Source organism: Mytilus galloprovincialis, chromosome 14 (assembly GCF_965363235.1).
Source record: "Mytilus galloprovincialis chromosome 14, xbMytGall1.hap1.1, whole genome shotgun sequence".
NCBI lineage: Eukaryota > Metazoa > Mollusca > Bivalvia > Mytilida > Mytilidae > Mytilus > Mytilus galloprovincialis.
The window spans coordinates 61,484,305-61,507,387 of record NC_134851.1 but is presented as its reverse complement, the minus strand read 5'-3'; the positions used below and the strand labels follow the sequence as shown (position 1 = coordinate 61,507,387).

Here is a 23,083-nt window from a genome sequence, read left to right as displayed (position 1 = left end):
ATCTGTAATTAGTGTTGGGATGTACAAGTACCAGGCCACGTCCACTTTGTGTTTTTGATAGATATAGTTCTATCTGTATCCATAATCCTTTTTCAACTGTTTTTTATAGTTCGTTCTTACGTTGAACTTTTCCTCCACTGCCCCAGGTTAAGGGACGGTTATACGTAGGGATCCCGCTAAAATGTTTAACCCCGCCACCTTATGTATGTATGCGCCTGTCCCAAGTCATGAGCCTATAATTTAGTGATTGTGGTTTGTTGCTGTGTTAAAAAAACTTAATTTTTTTACATTAATTGTGTCGTTTGTTTTCTCGTTTGGATTGTTTTATAGTCATTTCCGGGCCTTTAATTGCTGACTATGCGGTATGGGCTTTGTTAATTGTTAAAGGCCGTACGGTCTCTTTAAGTTGTTAATTTTTGCGTCATTTTGGTCTCTTCTGTATGTATGCGCCTGTCCACAAGTCATTAGCCTGTAATTAAGGGATTGTGGTTTGTTGCTGTGTTAAAAAAAATCTTCATTTTTTTACATTAATTGTGTCGTTTGTTTTCTCGTTTGGATTGTTTTATTGTCATTTCCGGGTCTTTAATTGCTGACTATGCGGTATTGGCTTTGTTGATTGTTGAAGGCCGTACGGTCACTTTTAGATGTTAATTTTTGCGTCATTTTTGTCTCTTGTGAAGAGTTGTCTTATTGGCAATCATACCACATTTTTTTTATATAAGCGATACACACGTTTTGTTTGCCGAAAACTTATTTCCTCTCGAATCAAAAACAGGTGAACGACCAGTTCAAATACGAAGTAGATATAAGCATTAAAAACTTAATATACTTGAAGATCTGTTAAACAGTGAAACCAGTTGAATACGATGTGTATAGTATTGAGAAATTTTTGATAACTTGATGTGGTAATAGCTATATAGACACTATGTGAATATTCATATTGATTATAAATATTTGGTGCATTTACAGCATTTTTTCCTATAAATAAATGTTACACCTTGTTATCTATTTATTTGGCAATCAGCAGGGATTAAGAACATCAGTTGTTCAACTTGTTAGTCAAATGCGTTTTGTTAAAATATACTCTTTCATTTTTTTTGGTCTTTAGGAAAATGTTGTTTGTGTTGTATTTAGACACCTCTACAAAGAAATTTGTTTTACATGCACACGTATAAAAATTGGGGATTTTATTCAAAGCAATCAAAGGTTTAAAAGATTGTTTCCAATATAGAATTTATATTTATTTCGTTTGTGCTTGTAGTATATTTTCCCTCAGGTTTATATAATCCGTTCATCCTAATTCGACGCTATAATTTTCAATAGTCTATCCTAATTGAGGTTAACTATTCGGCCTTCCAAATACTTTTACTTGTAAGGCTTTATAACTACTTTGATCTGAGCGTCACTGATGAGTCGTATGTAGACGAAACAAGCGTCTGGCGTCTCAAATTATAATCCTGGTACTTTTGATAACTATTTGCACCACTGGGTCGATGCCACGGCTTATGGACGTTTCGTCCCCGAGGGTTTCACTAGCCCAGTAGTCAGTACTTCGGTGTTGACATGAATATTAATTATATGGTCATTTTCATAAATTTCCTGTTTACAAAACTTTGAACTTTTAAAAAAACTTTGGATTTTCTTATCCCAGGAATAGATAACAAGACGTATTTGGCACAACTTTTTGGAATTTTGGTTTCTAAATGCCATTCAACTTTGTACTTGTTTGGCTTTATACCTGTTTTGATCTGAGCGTTACTGATGAGTCGTATGTAGACAAAACGTGTGCCTGGCGTCCTTTTACCTTTGATACTATTGGATCCCTAACATCACTGAAGAGACATTAATTGTCGAAATCCGGATATGGTATACAAATTTGTATGTCTATATAGGGTTTGCAAATATTGGGATTGGAGACTAAAAATGAGCGTTGACACATAAATGGAGATTTTTCTTAAAGAAATTTGTATTTTAAGAAAAACTCACTCTATACGTCAATCCGAATAGAATTTTATTAAATAAGTCGAGTACCGTTGACACCGACTCTGACATGTAAAATGAGGAGGTGGGGGCGTCTAAAAAATAAGAAAAAAGAACTACATAATTAGCTTTTCAGGGTAAAATTTGCAAATAACAGTTAAACAAGATTTTACAAAACGATCTATTTAATCAAATAAGGTTTGATCTTCTGTTTACAAATCCTAATCAAGTCCCCACAATTTGTGTGAGTTTTTGTCTTGGGTATCTCCACAAAGTACCCATAACTTTATATTTTTAAGGTCATCCATTGCATGTTCGACAAGAATTCTATATTGTGCAATGAATCTTAAACATTTTCGACTCTTGCTTGTAGTGATGAGGTTTCTGTTGAGGTACTGTCGCGTTTATGGCGTAATTACGGGATGCCGATTTGGATAAATTGTACATTCTACTGGAAAAAGAGGATGTTACAGATGACACAAAACCATTTATTGAAAATAAATCTAGGGTTTCTCCACAAAAAACAGAAAACAAAAACAAGAGGACAAAAAGCTACCGTTGATTGACATTATCTGCGATAACAAGATAGCATATAACAAATTTATTACGAAAATTTTTTAAAAAGCTACGAAAGTTGTCGGAGTAAGTTCTTCAGGAAAAGAATCTGATTGATTAAAGGTTGAGAAAAAAATAAAATGTATTTCCAAAAAACAATTTGGTAATAGAATATATTTTCACAAATTTTATCCACTGATTCTTAGCATGAAGGTATTTGAGAGATAATGCCCTGATCACTTGGCATCCGTAATGTTCTCCAGAATCTCTTCCGACTGAAAAAAAAAGTATTGTACTAAATTTTGTATAAACAAAAACTCTTTTGATGTAGGAATTATGTCTGACAACCTTTACAAATTTCAAAATTGCCATCGCAGCCCTTAATCGTTCAAATTCCAGTTCTAAAATGGATGAATGGTTGGATGTTAAACTTGAGTGGCAAGCTTTATTCAGAAAAGGGAACATAATAAGATATAAATATCTGTCTTTACATTGTAAAAGACCGACACACCGATATTTAACGTTCCTTCGCAAAAGGTAACTGTCCGCAGTAAAAGATGTCAACCAACCCTTACACATTATTCTGCCTCAGGGCCGAACATGCTTCGTGTCAGTACATATCATTCTTTAAGTCTTTTTGTTTGACCAATTTCAGACCCATAATTATCAGAAACGGAGGCCCGCTACATGTTTTGGATCTAAATTTTACCAATCATTTCCGTTATTTTAAAATAAATCTAGAAAAAAGGACCTGGTCCCTCTGGGGTCCCGTTAATTAAAATCCACGTATGTTTACTCTAATCAAACTTGGCAGATATTTTCCTTTATCAGAATAATCGCCCCAGCTTTAAATTTGTTGTCACATTTTTTCAGTAATATCATAAATATTGTCAGCACTTATTAGATGTTCCCGCTTCTTCCATTCCACTTGTTAACTTATGGAGCTACCTTTTATTTGTTTATTTCTAATTTGGAGGGATTTGGGCTTAGAAGAAAATTTCTACATTTTTTCAACAAATATCCAGTCTGATGTTTTAACTTACTTTTGGGGCTAAGAAGAAAATTTCTACATTTTTTCAACAAATATCCAGTCTGATGTTTTAACTTACTTTAAATGGTCCTTGACTTGTAACTTCCTTGATACATTGATTCTGCCATTTTATTGTAAATTTCTTCTTCTTACAACCCTGGCCCCAAATTATCTCAAATAAAGTTAACACTATAATCTTGATGTTCCCTTTATATTCGTATCTTTAAAACAGGATAATATTTTATCAGAAAACGGGATATGTTTATGTACATATACATCTATATATAACTATGTCATTATAGATGCAGGAAAAATCATTTAAAACAACATATCTGGCTTCAGGCACATTTGTAAGAGCCTGACGACATATCCGATTGAAATTGGCTGTTATGAAAACTCCGAAATCAAATTGTGATTCTTATAGTCGGTGCAACGATAGTATGATCCGTTTATGGAGTACTTATGGAGAAAGTACGCCGCTTAAGTAACTATTGAGACGATCCCTGTAATTGCTGCTGTCAGAGTCGGAGTCAACAGTCGGAACCGAGACTTTCCGTAAATCTTTCATAATAAGTATTTTATTGATTTTTTCAAGAAAAAAGGCGTTATCATAAGCTGTAGGAATCAGGGGTAAGCAGCAATTGCATCTGAACGTCATTTTAGAAATCTTAAACTAGAGTTCTAAAGAGCCTGTGTCGCTCATCTTGGTCTATGTGCGTGTTAAACTAAGGGCACAGATGCATTCATGACAAAATGGTGTTTTGGTGATAGTAAAGTGTTTGTAGATCTTACTTTACTGAATATTCTTGCTGCTTACAATTATCTCTATCTATAGTGAACTTGGCCCAGTAGTAATAGTGGAAAATATTTTGTAAAAATTTATGAAAATTGTTAAAAATTGACTTTAAAGGGCAGTAACTCCTTTTAAGTGACCATTTTGGTCATGTTGACTTATATTCAGGTCTTACTGTGCTTTACATTTTTGCTGTTTACAGTTTATATCTATCTATAGATAATATTCAAGATAATAACCAAAAGCTGCAAAATTTTCTTAAAATTATCAATTCAGGGGCAGATACCCAACAACAGGTTGCCTGACTGGTCTGATAATTTCAGGGTAGATAGATCTTGACCAAATAAAAATTGTTTCCTTTCAGATTTGCTCTAAATGCCTTGGTTTCAGATATATTAGCAAAAAACTGCATTTGAACCCTGTGTACAACTTTTAGCCATGTCGGCCATCTTTGTTCGCTGGCGGGGTCATCGAACACAAATACCTAGATAAACTAAATACCATAATGATGATTGTGGTCAAGTGTGGTTACATTTGTCTGAGTACTTTCAGAGGAGAAGATTTTTATGAAAAGTATTACAAAATTTACGAATAATTGATAAAATTGACTATAAAGGGCAATAAAGTCTTAAGGGGTCAAGTGACCATTTTGATCAATTTGAATTATTTGTAGATCTGACTTTGCTGAAAATTATAGTTGTTTCCAGTTTATATATATTTATAATAATATTCAAGATAAAAACCAAAAACGACAAAATGTCATTAAAATTACTAATTCAGGCGCAGCAACCTAACAACAGGTTGTCCGGTTCGTCTGAAAATTTTAGGGCAGATAGATCTTGGCCTGATAATTAATTTCACCAGCTGTTAAATTTGCTCTAAATGCTTTGGTTTCAGAGATACATGTATAAACCAAAATCTACATGTTACCCTTATGTTTTATTTTTAGCCCTAGTGGCCATCTGCGTAGGTTGGCCGGGTCACCGGACACATTTTTTAAACAAGATACCCCAATGATGAGTGTGGCCAAGTTTTTCAAATTTGGCCCAGTAGTTTCAGAGTAGAAGACTTTTGTAAAGTTAACGACGACGGACGACGACAGACGACGGACTCCAAGGGATGAGAAAAGCTCACTTGACCCTTCGGGCCAGGTGAGCTAAAAATGAAAAATCTTTTACTTTGAACAATATTTGTACTTTAAATAAGATAGATCTAGATTTAAGTTAAAGTCATAATAAACGAGTGACCAGTGAAAAATAATGTTATTCCAATTCTTGAACAAATACATACAAACATCATAAACTTAGTCTTCTGTGCACGATTTTATCATTTTTTGTCGCATAAATTTTGTATAATCGTCCTTTTTTTTCAATCGGTCAGTGTTGTGAAAATATGGCAGGTAATTTAATTCGTGTTTTGAAGCCGAAGTTTAACGATTGTCACCTTTTTGTCAACAAACAACAAAAAAGCATGAATATTGAGCACGTGTTTACAAAAGAGGGACGAAAGATACCAAAGGGACAGTCAAACTCATAAATCTAAAACAAACTGACAACGCCATGGCTAAAAATGAAAAAGACAAACAAACAACAGCACACATGACACACACATAGAAAACTAAAGAATAAACAACACGAACCCCACCAAAAAACTAGAGGTGATCTCAGGTGCTCCGGAAGGGTAAGCAGATCCTGCTCCACATGTGGCACCCGTCGTGTTGCTTATGTGATAACATATCCGGTAAATAGTCTAATTCGTTATGTCACATTCATGAAAGGGAAAGGGATTGTAGTTACGACGTAAGGAACATATCCGATATCATTTGTGAAACGGTTATTCCATTACGGTCAACCAACTCGTGATGGCGTCTGTAAAATTTACGAAGGGATGATTTCAACTTCAACATTTGGAACTCTTGGTTTAATAGCTTCCTTGTGAGCAGCAACCTTTTGAACATGTACAATCATATAATAGTTTATTTTAAAGTCTTCCATGCGTATTGCGATCACGGATTTGTACGAGATGGGTCACACTGAGGTAACTTGGCATACGTAAAATTAAGTTAATTTTTTCTAAATATGAAAAAATTAAAGAATTTTCTTCAGAAAAAAGTATATGTGCATAAGTTTTATAATGAAACCTATCCATTGAGTTATAAAAAACCTATGCATTATTTTTTTTTAATTTGAGGTTTCTTATGACTTTAATATACCTTATTGAAAAAATAAACTTATGACTGTTTTGAAACATACTTAACTTTTATAAAATAGAGCTTGCGAAAGCACACAAAACACAACATAGAAAAACTTGAGCAACAGAAACCCAACCAACAACTGAGAGTAAGACACGTTACTTTTGTCCACGTTTGCCATTCTTTTTTAGGTGTAATACCACCATTAATTTTCCCCTATGAGTCTTTGTTAAATTTGCACTTTTCAAAAAAATGTGCAGAATTTATCTTTGTTTCAAATAAAGAAATGCTTGGCATGAGAAAAGTTTTATCCTGTCCAGTACTATAGAAACAATTTCACATAACATTTCATTGCACATAAGAAAATAACCATCATTGGAAGTTAACCAATCAAATTTCTCCCCTTATTGTATCTGTGTACAAGGTTTAGTCACCATGTAACCTCATGATTACAAATTTTCTATAGAAGTCCCAAATGAAAAATAACGGTGTTTTGAAATACCCAAGACATATGTTTATGACACAGAAATGTTTTTACTGAAATAAAATGTAAGATTAATTATCTATAACTGTCAAATTCTAGGGATTATTTTTTAGACCTACTTTCGTATACAACCGGATGTGACGTACCATGATTTGGTGGTATTACACCTAAAGAAGACATTATTGTTCAATAAACTGAATGTATTTTTGTTATACTGGTTATTTCAAGCATTTCTGTCAAGTTGTGTCATAATCAGTTCAATAGTTTGAGAAACATCTAGTATAATGAAAGACGACATCTACAGCGAATCGAGCAAAATTTCTTCGACAAATCCAAACCAAGCCGCATCAAGATAGAATAAAGTGTGAACCAATAAATGATCAAATATCTATCTTATCTGCCTACAAACAGTTAAATATGACACACAAGATGATTTTAGGAAGATAAATACCACTAATGGACCTCTTTGTCTTCTTTAAAAGGTCTCTTTTGGACAATTAATACCTCTTATTTCCTCAAAATTTCAACTTTTCAGGCCAATAATTAAAAATGATGGGGTAACTTTCACTCATTTATGGTAGAAATGTTATAAGAAATGAGTTATTGAAGCATTTTAGTAGAATGAACAATCCATATAAAAGTTTACTGTCTCCAAGGAGATTTCAATAAGTCCTTACGTAAAATTTTTAATTTACGCCGCTTTCCAGACAGGGATATAAAAGGCTTCTCTTTTAGTGAATAATTTGTCGTTACAACATTAGAAATAATTTCATCTACTTATAACTATATATTTATTTAAGTATTTCCTAGGATAACGTGCATTCATAGCAGAATATAAGAAATAAGGAGAAAAAGTCCCAATAAAAAAAAAGACTATCAACTAAATATTCATGGTAGAGTCCTATTTCAAGACAATTTTCTCATAAAATGTGTTTTGCAGACTTGATCCACTCAGAATATTTCATTTTTTGTAATATTTCACTTAAATAGCAAGAAATTTTAACACATGAGATTACTCACAATGTCAAAGGTGCATGTACAGCTTCCCATATTAGGTGTAATACCACCATTGATTTTCCCCTATTATTCTTTGTTAAATTTGCACTTTTCATAAATATGTGCAGAATTTATCTTTGTTTCAAATAAAGAAATGCTTGGCATGAGTAAAGTTTTATCCTGTCCAGTACTATAGAAAAAAATTCACATAACATTTCATTGCATATAAGAAAATAATCATCATTGGAAGTTAACCAATCAAATTTCTCCCCTCATTTTATCTGTGTACAAGGTTTAGTCACCATGTAACCTCAAGATTACAAAATTTTCTATAGAAGTCCCAAATAAAAAATAATGATGTTTTGAAATACCCAAGACATATGTTTATGACACAGAAATGTTTTTACTGAAATAAAATGGAAGATTAATTACCTATAACTGTCAAATTCAAGGGAATATTTTTTTAGACCTACTTTCGTATTCAACCGGATGTGACGTACCATGATTTGGTGGTATTACACCTTTATGTAACAAAGCAGGATTAACTCTTCCAGTTTTATTTTTAGTTTGGAATGGGGGAATACTTGTGTTAAGTATAGAAAAGTCAAATGTTTTAATACTATTTCAAAGATGAATGAGTCTCAGATTTTTGGAATTTTTAGTATCCAAATCTGATTCACGCCACCTCTAGAATATTTAGTTTCACAACTTTGAATCCCGTCTTTGGTGGCTGATAAAATTGATATTAATAATTTAAAAGGGGTTTTGTGGAGCCCTTGGAAGATCCAGCAGTATACCTTTGTTTGGAAAAACACGGCAGGTAGTTAAGGTATCCAATACAGTGATTGAAACTCCAGTTCTTCATCTTTGGTTTAAAGTCAAAATTAATATAAAACATACCTATGATTATCAAGGATATTCTCTTTATTAAGTGTCGATTGGGTATATGTTGAGTTAACAAGTCATTTACCAAGCAGTTTATGCCATCTGTGTTATATACAAAAACCCTTTTGTTTGGGGCTTCATATAAGGGGACAACAACATATTTGTCATGGAGGTAGGAAAAGTGTTTTAAAACCTTTAAGTCTTTTAAAGATTGATGTAGCATGGGTTATAATAGACCCTTTTATTTCTTAAGGTGGATTGGGGGTGGGGGAGTCGCAATTTATATCCGTAGGATTTTTCAAAATGTAGTTTTTATCATGCTTTTTCTTGAAATATAATGAAATGTATGGGTTACCGGACTTTTTTCAACCTGTCAGATTTTGTATAGATTATGCATGGAAAATCCAGTGTTGTGTGATATAAGAAAAATACACCAAAGAATTATCAGATAAAATGTAAGAAGATAGCAATTATTACATGTTTTCAGAAAAAGAAAAATAGGGTCACTGGGCTTGTTTTTTTTTTCTCCCTATTATCTATTATAAAAATTACTTCATCTGAGTAATCTCCAATTATGTGGTAGAGATGATAAAAAAGGAATCAAACAAAAATAATGTGTTGTGTTTTTTTTTAAATATGATAAAACACATAATTTTCGATATCAACATGAATTAAATACTAATCTCACAATTTGCACATTTATTTAAAGGTCTAGACCAACTGTTTTCTGTTGCTTCAAAGTGCAAGATGGAGCAAGACACCCCAGCAACATTAATTCTGATTTGTATCAACAATCATACAGCCTTTATCTATTTGGAAATAGCATCAACGTCTTCTTTTTCGTGCTTAATCCATTGCCTGGGTTGCGTTCAATATCGTAGCGGCTACATGGGGCTACGTAGCTAGCCTAGCCTAGCTGATACGTAGGTATGTATTGATAGCAACTAGGCTAGCTACTCGTTCAGTAGACAAGACAACAATCTACGTAGCACTACGTAGAACTATTAAGTGTCTACGATATAGAACGCAACCCTGGTAAAATCGTCGATTGAATCCATCGGTATCTTAAGCTTCGTTCCAAATGATGGATTTAGGCTGACGATATTCGCAGAGAAGTGTTAATGAAAATTTTTATGTCACCAGTAATAAAGTTCCCAGAAGGTTTAGACTTGAAGTCATCAATATTGAGATCGTGTAAAACGTGATTATAATTGAAAATTTTAGATGCAATTGGTTTGTTATAGGTATAAGAAATGATAGGTTTAGATTGATCTTTAAATAGGGAGGTATTTTTTTAGTTAACTGATTTATGATGAAGGATATTGCCCAAGTTGATGACATCGAACTTTTTTGTTGGCAAAGGAAAGTTTAAGAAAGAGTCTTTTCTCCTTTTCATTTGTTCTCATGCAAATTGGTTTCAAAGGTCTGTGAGTTGCAATAACCAAAAGGTAAAAGTGATTTCTAAAAAAAAAATAGAGAATGAATTTTTGAAATAGGTACTAGCAATGTATAAAGCTTCGTGCAAATGTGATAACAACCTAATGGCATTTTTATAAATGGCAGCAAATCATAGAGACAACATTGAGAGAAGATGATGTATAATAACGATGACTTTGACTGTATCTACGTCGAGGAGTACAGTTGAGAGTGAGATCACCCCTATTTTTTGAGGGGATTCGTTTTGCTTTAGTTTTCCATATTGTGTCAATGTGTACTATTGTTTGTCTGTTTGTCAGTTTTAGTCATGGCGTTGTCAGTTTATTTTCTATTTATGTGTTTAACTGTCCCTCTGGTATCTTTCGTCCCTCTTTTGAAGACGTTCATCATATTCACAAAAAGAACTTGTTAGAATATCTTTATCTTAAATTGTGTCATTGCAACCATGGGGTGTCGTAATTTTCAATTTTCGAATCCATAGACTTTTTTGTCTACGGAGAGGTTTTACAAGATGAAGATTGTTAGTTATATGATATATGTTTTTTGATGATGTGATCCTGCATAGAAACGATTTAATGATCAGGCTAGTTAAAACGCTGGTAAAAAAGTCGCTTACATAGAATTTGCCAAAACGTTTTGGAAGTGTTGGTCCTCAATGCTCTTCAACTTCGCACTTAAATTTGTCTTTCTGACATTTTGAAATCGAGAGTCACACACAGTCAACTTTACTTGTATTGTGTAGACGAAACGCGCGCCTGACGCAAATACAAAGTTTCAATCTGGTATCTAGGATGAGTTTTTTTCACAAGTAATGGGTCGATGGCACTGCTGGTAGATTTTATTCCCTGAGGATATCACCAGCCTAGTAGTCAGCACTTCTGTGTTGACATGAATTTTCATTGATATTTTCATAATTATACATTTAATTTTTTGTTTTTTGTCCTCAATGCTCATCAACTTCAAACTTTAATTGGTCTTGTTAATTTTTTGAAATCGAGCGTCACTGATGAGTCTTTTGAAGACGAAACGCGCATTGGTGCAAATACAAAATTTGAATCCTGATATCTAGGATGAGTTTATTGTTAATGTTTGATTTATGAAATCACATACGTTTATTTAGCCTTCTTCTTCTTTTACCTATGTATAACAATCCGCAAAGGTTACAATCTACTTCGTAGACATTTGTATGCCACTTCTTCCTTAATCTCCTAAATTCCCCACTACATATGACGAACAAGTACAAAATCGTATTTATAACAAATAATATATTTCCGTCGTTACGTTTTTGACACTAATATTCAAATGGATTCCACTGAATTTTCAAATATTTGTCAACATGTTTTTAACGATTATATATAATACTAAATTAACTTAGATACAGAGCACTGCTAAGATACAATATTTACTAATATTTAATATATACTGATATTTTAACAGGCTGTCAACGACTAAAGAAAAGGATGATTTTTTTTAGTAAGTATTTGAATGGCTTTACATGCACGCTTTAACAAAAACCCTGAACAATTCATGAAACAGGAATCCAGTCAACAAGTTGATTAACACACAAAGTATAGGTTTTGAAAGACGAAACCAAAAATTAAACAACAACAAACGTTTTGATAAGTAGCATTTTATAGCAATAAGTAGTTATAATAAAAAGTGGGATTGTGTATGAATACATGACTAATCATGACGTTTTGCACATGACTAAAACAAAAACCGCTAATCAACCATTAAAAAAAACACAGTGAAAATTATAAAATGTGATAATAAACCATCAGAAATCATCAGCTAAGTCACGATATGCATATTCTTGGTGGGTTAACATACAATTAATTTACGTTTTCGTGAGTGGACAATTTTACAACTTTGCAGAATAGTAATGTTTAAAAGTTATGACTATTTCAATACTAGATAATATTAATTTAAATGTATTTGAAATGTTTGTTTTTAAAATGCCCACCTTTCAAGATAGTCTCCAGTACGGCAATATATGAAATCCTCAGATGATAGTCCCTGTCATATATGATGTTTTGTAAAAAAACAAAACATTTATTTTTCATATCTATTTTAAGAATTATTTTTAAAACTTTTCTGAAGGCCCAGAGCAGCCATTCTGATTTTCTGAAATGGATCCATAGCTATAAATAAATGTAATAACCTAAACTAAAACTCTGTAAAGATTCATGCTTTTACCACCATTGGAAAAATTGTTCCACAAATCGAATGGAGTAAGAATTAATAGTCAAAGTACAAAAAATAAGTATTATTGTAAATTATAATTAAACGGTCAAATATTCCCATCAAATTTGAAGGCCGTATGTTACGTGGTCTCTGAGTATGATTTTTTTTAGATATTTGAATATAGTTTACATTGCCACAATTATCAATTTTGTCATCAGCAAATTGAAACATGACTTAAACTGTAACCTTTTTGAACTGTTTTTGGCATGTATAAATACACACACGTTCATTTTCTATATAGAGGTTACTCTATCTTTATATAACATTATACATATTAATTGAAATGTAAACTATCAATACTGCCTGTCGATACTTTTATTTTGTAATTGCACAAGTCATATCTTCTTTGACTGTCCATGACGTCAAAACACTAAATAGCTGGGATGTGTTTTAGCTGATTCTAGTCTCTCGTGCAACCGTCGGTGACATTAAGAACTAAAGGGGCAAAGGATACCAAAGGGACAAAAGTGTCATGCTTTACAAATTATAGGACCATGACACTATAAATAACTCATGAAGTTAACATTGAAATAAATAGTCCCAATTAGAAAAATTAAAGCCATCCCATCATTTATAGTATCCATTCGACCATACAGTAGACGTAAGTCAAAACGAGGTTGAAGATACATCAAGGATATTTCAATTATAATGTTGAAGACAGTTTGACAACATCGTGGCAATAATAACATGAAACAAACAACACTTCATTTGAAGTTTGTATGAAAGTTGTTTTATTTGCAATCACACCATGTTTCCGTAGTTTCAAAACAGTCTACGAAACACAACATAAAAACGAAAGACTGTTCATCTTAAAACACAATAAAAAGACGAGGGCAATCGCAGGTGCATCGGATTGGAAAACAGATCCTTCTCTACTTGTTGCATTTGAAATGTACGACAATTGAAACATAAGTGTCATCAATAACAGTCGTAAAATTCTCAAATAGATGACTTCAATTTCATGACAAGAAACCGTTGGTATGATAGCTTTCCAGCAACATTGTATCTAGGAACTCGTGTTGTTGACACATACTTACTTTGCCTGTTTTTTATACATTTTATATATTCCGATAGAGAGGGGAGATCAGCAAAGTCAACAAATGGGAATGAATCAGTCAGAGGACATCATCTTAAAACATATATTACCTTGACAAATATTTCTGCAGACAAAGCTCAAATCAAAATATCTTTTATTTAAATCCCATTATACACTCTTGGTTGAAAAAGATCTGACAATTCATTTTGAAAAACAACATGAAATTTAAAGATGTTAACTTAAATGAATAAAAAAATCCTAAAAGTCTTTGTTTTCCAATTTGCATTTAATGTTTTACATGTATTTAATAATCAGTAAATCCGACATCATAGTCGCTAAAAGCTACCTACGCTAGGGGCTATAATGAAGATACTCAATATTAAAAAAAACTGTCGTGTTTTCAGTTTTTACAAGCGTAAGCTTCGTAAACGATTTTTTACAACCTTTTCCAAATACTCAATGAGTATACATATATATCATGTCATATTAACATACAAAAAATAAATGCTGTTGATTCATTATTAATTTATATACGACCTTTCCCCCATCAGAGTTATTGAAAATGTACATTGGTGGGTGTTCCACTGACATTTTCTTTAAATAGAGTCATACGTGCATTCAGTGAGTTCATTGGCACTTTATTGTTCACCTTGTGACCCAATTAATTGTTCTTCTAAATATATGATTAATATGAAGTGTCCAAAAAGATATTTCTTTAAAACAGCTAATTATGTCTCAAAATGCTGAAATTTAATAAAATGGAAACAACTATGACATGTATAACTATAAAATGATTCCATTTAAAATATTCTCTTGCTTAGTATAAAACGTGAAAAACATCTTAATTGCACTATACGAAAGATGGATCCTCTTCTCTTCATCTTCCAGACCAATTGTGATAGCGAAAAATCAGTTTCAACGTCAAATAAGGTAAAAATAAAATGGAATTTATTTAAGACTAAGGCTTTTGTACCTAAGGAATAAAGTTAGCGTATTTGACAAAACTTTTAGGAATTTTGGACATCAATGCTCTACAATTTCGTACTTTGTTTGATCTTTTTAACTTTTTTGGATTTGAGCGTCACTGAAGTCTTTAGTAGACGAAACGCGCGTCTGGCGTAAAAAAGAAATTTTATCCTGGTCTATGATGAGTTTATATTGGAAATTGGGATGGTAAATGAAACATTTTGTGGCACGTAATCCATCGTTGGGTCTACTCAAATGTCATATTAGATATAAAACCACTTATTCATCGCCCAATTTCTATCTATGTTGAATTCTGCAATTTCAATCATTAATGGCTACTTTTATATGTCTCAAATTCAAATAAGTGGCAGTCATTTCATGTTATAACTATACCTTATCCTAACATGTGCTGAAAAATTCCACATACCTTTGAGTGCCTATTAGAGCCTACTGATTCACTGAAAATTGATAGTACAATCACAGGTACTTCTGATCTGAACAACAGGGGAAATGTGCCATCCATTTAAAAGTTTGTATCAATCTATATGTTTTTTTTATTGTTCAAATGAAGCGTTCAACAAAGGTTCTACAGTGATCCCAAGTCCCCAGGTATTCAAAATATTTCAGAAATTGACACAAACTGGTATGTTTGTTTAGGGTTTTATGTTGAATTGGCGGGATATATAAATGTAAATGCATAGAAGCCGGGAAACAACACCAACCCACGAACCCAAACTCCTTTTATATATTATGGTTATGAAAGAAGATAAGTATCTTCAAGACTATTACAGTGTAGTAAAATTGATTAGTTATAGATAAGTCTGTTGCAAAGTCACATATAAGTATCAGGTGAGTAAGCAAAAAAAATAATTAGACACTTAAAGAATTGAGCAGCGCTAGTGTAAACGCAAAATCAAAATAGTGTAGTGCACCAACCATTTTTTTATGTTTAATCTTTTACAAAATGTATCACTTTTCAATCAAAAGCCTTGTACAAGTCAAATACAAAACAAAAGTAACAACGAAACGGGTTGATAATAACCAGCCGTTTAGTTTTTCTGTACTTGAAATCAGGTCAAAGTAATCGGCTATCGCCGCTGATTTGAAGTTACTAGTCGTGCAGAAAAGTGTATTGCAATTTGAATATATAACTACATCAGGATGATATTAAAAGCAACACATATAGATTGTGTTTAAAAGCTGTTATTGACTTTTCCATTTTTGTAGGAAATGAACAATATCAGCATGATGCGGTAGGAAAAGAACCAGAAGGCACAGAAGCTGGTTTCTCTGGTAATTCATGCCGCCACATGACTCTACCACATGATGCAGTAGGTAAACAGCCAGAAGGCACAGAAGATGGTGGTTTCTCTGTTAATTCAAGCCGCCACAAGACTCTACCACGTGAGAATATTACTTTCAATGTGAAAATTTATATATTATTTAGCGATATTTACTTTCTCTATCACTAGTATACTCATTAATGTATATTGGATTTGAGTCATCTTTTATCTTTTAAACTACTTGCATAAGTAGGAACTACAGTGGTTGTCGTTGGTTAATGTCTGTTATATTTTTTTTAGTAAATTGTCAATGATATCACCCTTAAACTAATAAAGAAACGTGATAACGAAAAGAAGAGCACAATCGTTTACCAAGCGAATGTGTTCAGTTAATTAAACTAGAGCCTGTGTCGCTCACCTTGGTCTATGTGAATATTAAATAAAGGAAGCAGATGGATTCATGACAAAATTGTGTTTTGGTGATGGTGATGTGTTTGTACATCTTACTTTACTAAACAGTCTTGCTGTTTACAATTATCTCTATCTTTAATGAACTTGGCCCAGTAGTTTCAGGGGAAAATGTTAATAAAAATTTACAAATTTTATGAAAATTGTTAATAATTGACTAGAAAAGGACAATAACTCCTTAGAGGGTCAATTTCGGTCATGTTGACTTATTTGTAAATCTTACTTTGCTGAACATTATTGCTGTTTACAGTTTATCTCTATCTATAATAATATTCAAGATAATAACCAAAAACAGCAAAATTTCCTTAAAATACCTATTCAGGGGCAGCAACTCAACAACTGCATTTTACCTATGTTCTATTTTTAGCTGTGGCGGCCATCTTGATTTGATGGCCGGGTCACCGGACACATTTTTAAAATTATATACCCCAATGATGATTGTGGCCAAGTTTGGATTAATTTGGCCCAGTATTTTCAGAGAAGAAGATTTCTGTCAAAGATAACTAAGATTTACGAAAAATGGTTAAAAATTGACTATAAAGGGCAATAACTCCTAAAGGGGTCAACTGACCATTTCGGTCAAGTTGACTTATTTGTAAATCTATTTTGCTGAACATTATTGCTGTGTACAGTTTATCTCTATCTATATTAATATTCAAGATAATAACCAAAAACAGCAAAATTTCCTTAAAATTATCAATTCAGGGGCAGCAACCCAACAACGGGTTGTTCGATTCATATGAAAATTTCAGGGCAGATAGATCTTGACCTGATAAACAATTTTACCCTGTCAGATTTGCTCTAAATGCTTTGGTTTTTGATTTATAAGCCAAAAACCCCATTTTACCCCTATGTTCTATTTTTAGCCATGGCGGCCATCTTGGTTGGTTGGCCGGGTCACGCCACACATTTTTTAAACTAGATACCCCAATGATGATTGTGGCCAAGTTTGGTTTAATTTGTCCCAGTAGTTTCATAGGAGAAGATTTTTGTAAAAGTTAACGACGACGGACGACGGACGACGGACGATGGACGACGGACGACGGACGAAAAGTGATGGGAAAAGCTCATTTGGCCCTTCGGGCCAGGTGAGCTAAAAACAGTCAACAGATCTTAACGAATATTATGTCTATTTCAGGGATTAATTACTTCAGATAAAATAATTTAAATAAATTATTTCATGTTCAATAGAAAACACAACAAGTTAGTGTACATGTACATGGAACACTCCCAAACGTGCCCATTCCGATTTCGAAAACGTGTCCGATTCTCCCAAACGAGTCAGATTCCACTAAACGTGTCCATAATATTCGAAATTGTCCAAACGTGTCCAATTTAATAACGTCCTTACGTGTCATATATTTGTTATTCGTTAAAACGTGTCCGATGTTAAACGCCAAAACGTCTCACGTCTTTTAGTGCTATTATATGTATGTCCTAATTGATATCAATGACGTGCACGACAAGTCTATGCATGTGATAGGGGGCACAGTTGATAAAGGCCATTAAAGGGGTCATTTAATAACATTAGTTTGTGATTCGCCGGTTGTAAAGATTAAAATTATTGCAAATTTATCTGTAGCATATTAGCTAATTTTTCAATGAAATTGCTTATTGTACAGGTTCAAGTATTTCATACTTTACACTGTTTCATGAGAAAAAAGTCTTATATATTATCGGTTTTTCTTCCTCAGCTAACTTACAAGTAAAGTAATCAATAGATTAAAACAATTTTTTTTCATAGGCCCGTTTGTGCACCTAAACTATAGTTTATTAAGTATATGCTAGGCATCATGTTCGAAAGCGATTCTTTTTGAACTTTCCGTTTTGAATTTTTTTTTGTGATTTTACTTTAAAAAAAAAACCTTTTCAAAATACATTATGAGAATAGATACGTATTTTTTTTTATTATGAACAAGTCTAAATTGAAAACTACGTTCAATCCTATGATTGCGTTTGATAAAAATCGAAATTTTTATACGTGTGCATTTAAAACAAATTTCGTTGTAGAGGGGTCTAAATATAGCACAAACAACATTTTCCAAAAGACAAAAAAGGTGAAAAAAGTATATTTGTCACAAAATGCAGGTCGAACAGAGATTCATTTAATATTTGATCTTTTGATTTGATATTTATAATTTCCGATTGTCGGATTTCTCATTCTTTAATACGTCGTTTAAAATTCATATTTTTGTTATTTTTGTTATATTTGGTTTTATTCGTTCGTATGTATATGTGTTTGTTTGGGTTTTTCTAAAACAATTTAATTCAGGGTTAAACTTGTGTAAAAGCATAGAAGCCATAAAATTTACAAAAGTTGAGGTGTGTCATATACAGCTATTTGTTTAATCCCTCCCCACCCCACTGTCCTTCTACTTTTTGGCATTTTTTTTATAATTGGAGAGCTAAAATAAAGGCAACAGTAGTATACCGCTGTTCAAACTCATAAATCCATGGACAAAAAACAAAATCGGGGTAACAAACTAAAACTGAAAGAAACGCATTAAATATAAGAGGAGAACAACGACACAACAAAGTAACACACACAGAAACGGACCAAGCATCTGACAAAATCCCACGAGAAAAACAAATATAACATCAAAATCAAATACATGAATTTGGGATAGACAAGTACCGTGACACGTCTTATCGCAATCTGAATTTACACTCAAAATTAAGAGAAAACATACGACGCAACGTTAACATGTAACACACACAGAAACGAACTATAATATAACAATGGCCATATTCCTGACTTGGTACAGGACATTTTTAAAGAAAAAAATGGCGGGTTGAACCTGGTTGTGTGGCATGCCAAACCTCCCCTTTCATAGCCATGTGAAATATAACATTAAAATGACAACTCAACACCACAGGACTACAATATAAATAAATTGGAGAATACAATTGACAAAGAAACACACGAACAACAGCCAACAAAAGGCAACAGGTTGAAAATTTTAATACATCAGAAGTGCATTTTATCCACACAAAATCCACCAGTGACGCCCATCAAAAGTTTGAAAGCCGAAACAAGCACAAAGTCGAACAGCATCGAGGACCAAAAGATAAAAAAAGTTGTGCCGAAAACGGCCAGGGTTTTCTGTTAGTTACCAGAACATCCTTATTATTTAGAATAATTTATACTTTTGCAAACAGTAAATTTATAAAATTATTAAACAGAAGCTGTACATGATAGAACTGAAATATTAACTAATTACAGGAAAAAACTGAAATACATTACATAACCAGACATTTGCAACACAAAATGTAGACACATCCGAAGAAGCCCAAACCCCAACGCCAAGTGACGTGATATTTGAAATTGTAAAAGGGACAAAAAATGATGACGTCATTTGAATTTGTAAAACAGATCATCAAAAAATGAAAAATGACGTCATTATAATGAATAAGATAGAATTAGGATCGATTTAACAGTTATGACAGGGGACATTAACTAACTTCTAGACCATAAGGGTTTGTTAATTTTTGTGTTTAATCCTTTTAGTTATGCAATCGTCTTTACGAAACGCGCGTCTGGCGTACTAAATTATAATCCTGGTACCTTTGATAACTATTTACAATGCGAAATGTATCACTTTATAATCAAAAGTATTTAAGAAGTACAATACAAAAACAAAAGTAACATATGCAACGTATGATAATACGTCATCGGCTATAACCTTGTACAGAAAAAAGTTAACACAATGGTTGTTTAACTTTTGTTATGTATATTTACTTTACCGAATGATTTGTATATCTAACAACATCAAAATGATATTAGTTCAAAAAGATTAGACATTCTCAAAGATAATATATTAAAGTTATGTATAAAGAGTAATCATATTTCACTTTTGTAGGAAATTTTGAAAGGCAGATATATGCAGTAAATCAACGAAGGGAAACCGGAGACTTGATTTTCTCTGTCGATGCAGGTCAAATGGCCCTACCAGGTGAGAAATAAAAACTGTAATATGAAAATTGATATAGCGATGAATTTACTTTCTTTGTCACCAATACAAATATTTTCCTCTTCTGCAAAAATAAAGTCAGATGTCAAACTGAACTTTATTTGCCAGACCAGTTTGTGTTGTAGGTGAAAGATACATAGATGTATACAGTGTTTCACGATCAACTTCATTAATAACGGGGAAATGTTCAACGTCCCCTAGTCCAAAACGTTTCGATTCTGCAAAGACGGCCTTAAAGTTTGCGTTACTGTCATTAAATGGAGAATCCTTCACAATATCAAACGTTTTACTGTGTGGAGGAGCCTTAAGGTATCTGTTAATGCCATGCCTGATGGACTCCTGTGACGATGCTTTGTATCGTTCACCATCCCCTTTCCGTAGGTCGACATAAAAATGACACAGAGTCTCATTCAGTTGGACACAATCAAATTGTTCAAAGTGATCATCTTGTTCTTTCTCCTGAAGATATTCCCGGAGTATATTTGCACACTTTCTGTTTGCTTTCATTGTATTTTCGGCATTCACATTCAATCTTTTTGCATCAATTTCTTCATTTGTTGTGCTTGCAAAACGTTTCGAATCTCTCGTTGACGCCATCTTTACTATACAAAGGGACGTAACTCCACTACCAACCGTGTATGGAATAAACCCCGCCCCCTACTAACCTAATATTGAATATACACGGTTTGCACGCGGACGCTTTTAACCAATCATATTCCTAGAAATGGATAGGAGGTAAAATAAAAATATTTATGTATGTGTGTTTTAATTTATTATATTTTCTTTCATCTATTTCCATATCTAAATGCCGTACAGTGATCTATAGTTTTTAACTCTTACATCACTGAGTCTGTGGTCAATAGTTGTCTTGTATACAGACATACCACATCGTTGATTCTAAAATTGATAAGTCAGATACAAACTGACAACGCAAATGCAAAAGCTTAAAAATATGAAGAAAACACACATTCTTCGAAACACTACGTTTGGAGTACATTGGTCGATTTTTTGTTGCTTAACGTACAGTGGCAAATATTTCATACAACTTCAGGACGATAATAAGTTTATAATAAATACAATATGTAGGTCTTGTTATAAAAGAGGCCATCCGGAATGATGGTCAGGGAAACTTAGACTGCCACTAGAAAATGAGGATACATTGGATAGGGACAGAAATGTTGCCTTGCAACAGGCCACCTACTAACCCCTCAAAGAGTTGTTACAAGGGTTCCTAACGTGCAAAGAGTGTGGCACTCTCTTTACTAGAGGCATCGGATTTAACGTCCCCATTCTGACCGGACGTGGCTGCACACTTGATACATCCCGTATAGACAAACGGACATCCACTTTTGCAAGGATTTTCATACCCCAGGAGTAGATTACCTTAGCAGTATTTGGCCTAACTTTTGGGAATTTTGGGTCCTCTATGCACTTCAACTTTGTATTTGTTTGGCTTTTTAACTATTTTGATCTGAGCGTCACTGATGAGTTTTATGTAGACGAAACGCGCGTCTTGCGTATAAAATTATAATCCTGGTACTTTTGATATCTATTAACACCACTGGGTCGATGCCACTGCTGGTGGACGTTTCGTCCCCGAGGGTATCACCAGCCCAGTAGTCAGCATTTCGGTGTTGACATGAATATCAGTTATATGGTCATTTTTATAAATTTTCTGTTTACAAAACTTTTTGAATTTTTCGAAAAACTAAGGATTTTCTTACCCCAGGAGTAGATTACCTTAGCCGTATTTGGCACAACTTTTGGGAATTTTGGGTCCTCAATGCTCTTCAACTTTGTATTTGTTTGGCTTTTTAACTATTTTGATCTGAGCGTCACTGATGAGTCTTATGTAGACGAAACGCGCGTCTGGCGTATAAAATTATAATCCTGGTACTTTTGATAACTATTTACAGCCGGTCGGGGGAAGACCAAGTGACCATATTTCGTTTCCCTTGTTACCCTTGAGAGTCGTTTTGAGTACAGTTCAAACCAATTGTCTATGATTCACTATGGATTCATAATTAAATAAGTGGAACTATAGATTGGATAAGGTATAAGGATACATCTACAATAAAATCACAGAATGGACACTTTTTTCTGTATCATAAATAAACATAGGCGAAAACAGTTTCCTCACGTCAAACAGTTAATTTATAAATAAGACCATATCAATGATAATGTATGCTATATCAAGGGTGTTGACTACTTGGATTGTAAAATACATACTACATAGTCAGCTCTAATAGGCCCCTAAATTACAACTGTAAAATAATTCGATCTTATGGGAAAACGAACAACCTAAATTATGTACAAAATAATGAAGAAAAACTATATATAGCAACAAACGACAATCACTGAATTACAGCCACATTCAGAATGAGACGAGGTTAAACTTGTTGGTTCCAAACCCTCCCTTAACCCGGGATAGTGGTTAAATGGCACAATATAAGAACAAAATATGTCAAATAATTAACGAAAACATAATATGAGAAACGGCAAAAATTGGCAATCACTCCATTACAGGCTCCTGATTTGGGACACGCATAGAAATGTGCTGGTTTAACAAATTTGAAGGCGTCGCCAACCCTTATCTAACCTGGAACAGTGTCATAACAGTATAACATAATAACAACATAAAGGAATTAGTTGAAAAGGGTTAAACTCATCAGAAAGATACAAAGCAGAAATACATCTAACAAAAACAAAGGGTGTAATAGGCAGGGTAATGACACATCTATACATTAAAAATACGCTAATTAAA

General features: G+C 33.2%; 1 protein-coding gene across 1 annotated transcript in view; it reads left to right on the top strand.

The window, feature by feature from the left end:
• The window catches only part of LOC143058136 (uncharacterized), a 30,025-nt gene extending 12,519 nt beyond the window's left edge, over nt 1-17,506 (top strand). Inside the window, exons 5-7 of the mRNA XM_076231598.1 lie at nt 11,789-11,824; nt 15,825-15,959; nt 17,487-17,506. Coding sequence (XP_076087713.1) covers nt 11,789-11,824; nt 15,825-15,959; nt 17,487-17,506 — 191 coding nt within the window. The remainder of the gene's footprint in view (nt 1-11,788; nt 11,825-15,824; nt 15,960-17,486) is intronic.
• Nucleotides 17,507-23,083: the final 5,577 nt, after the last annotated feature.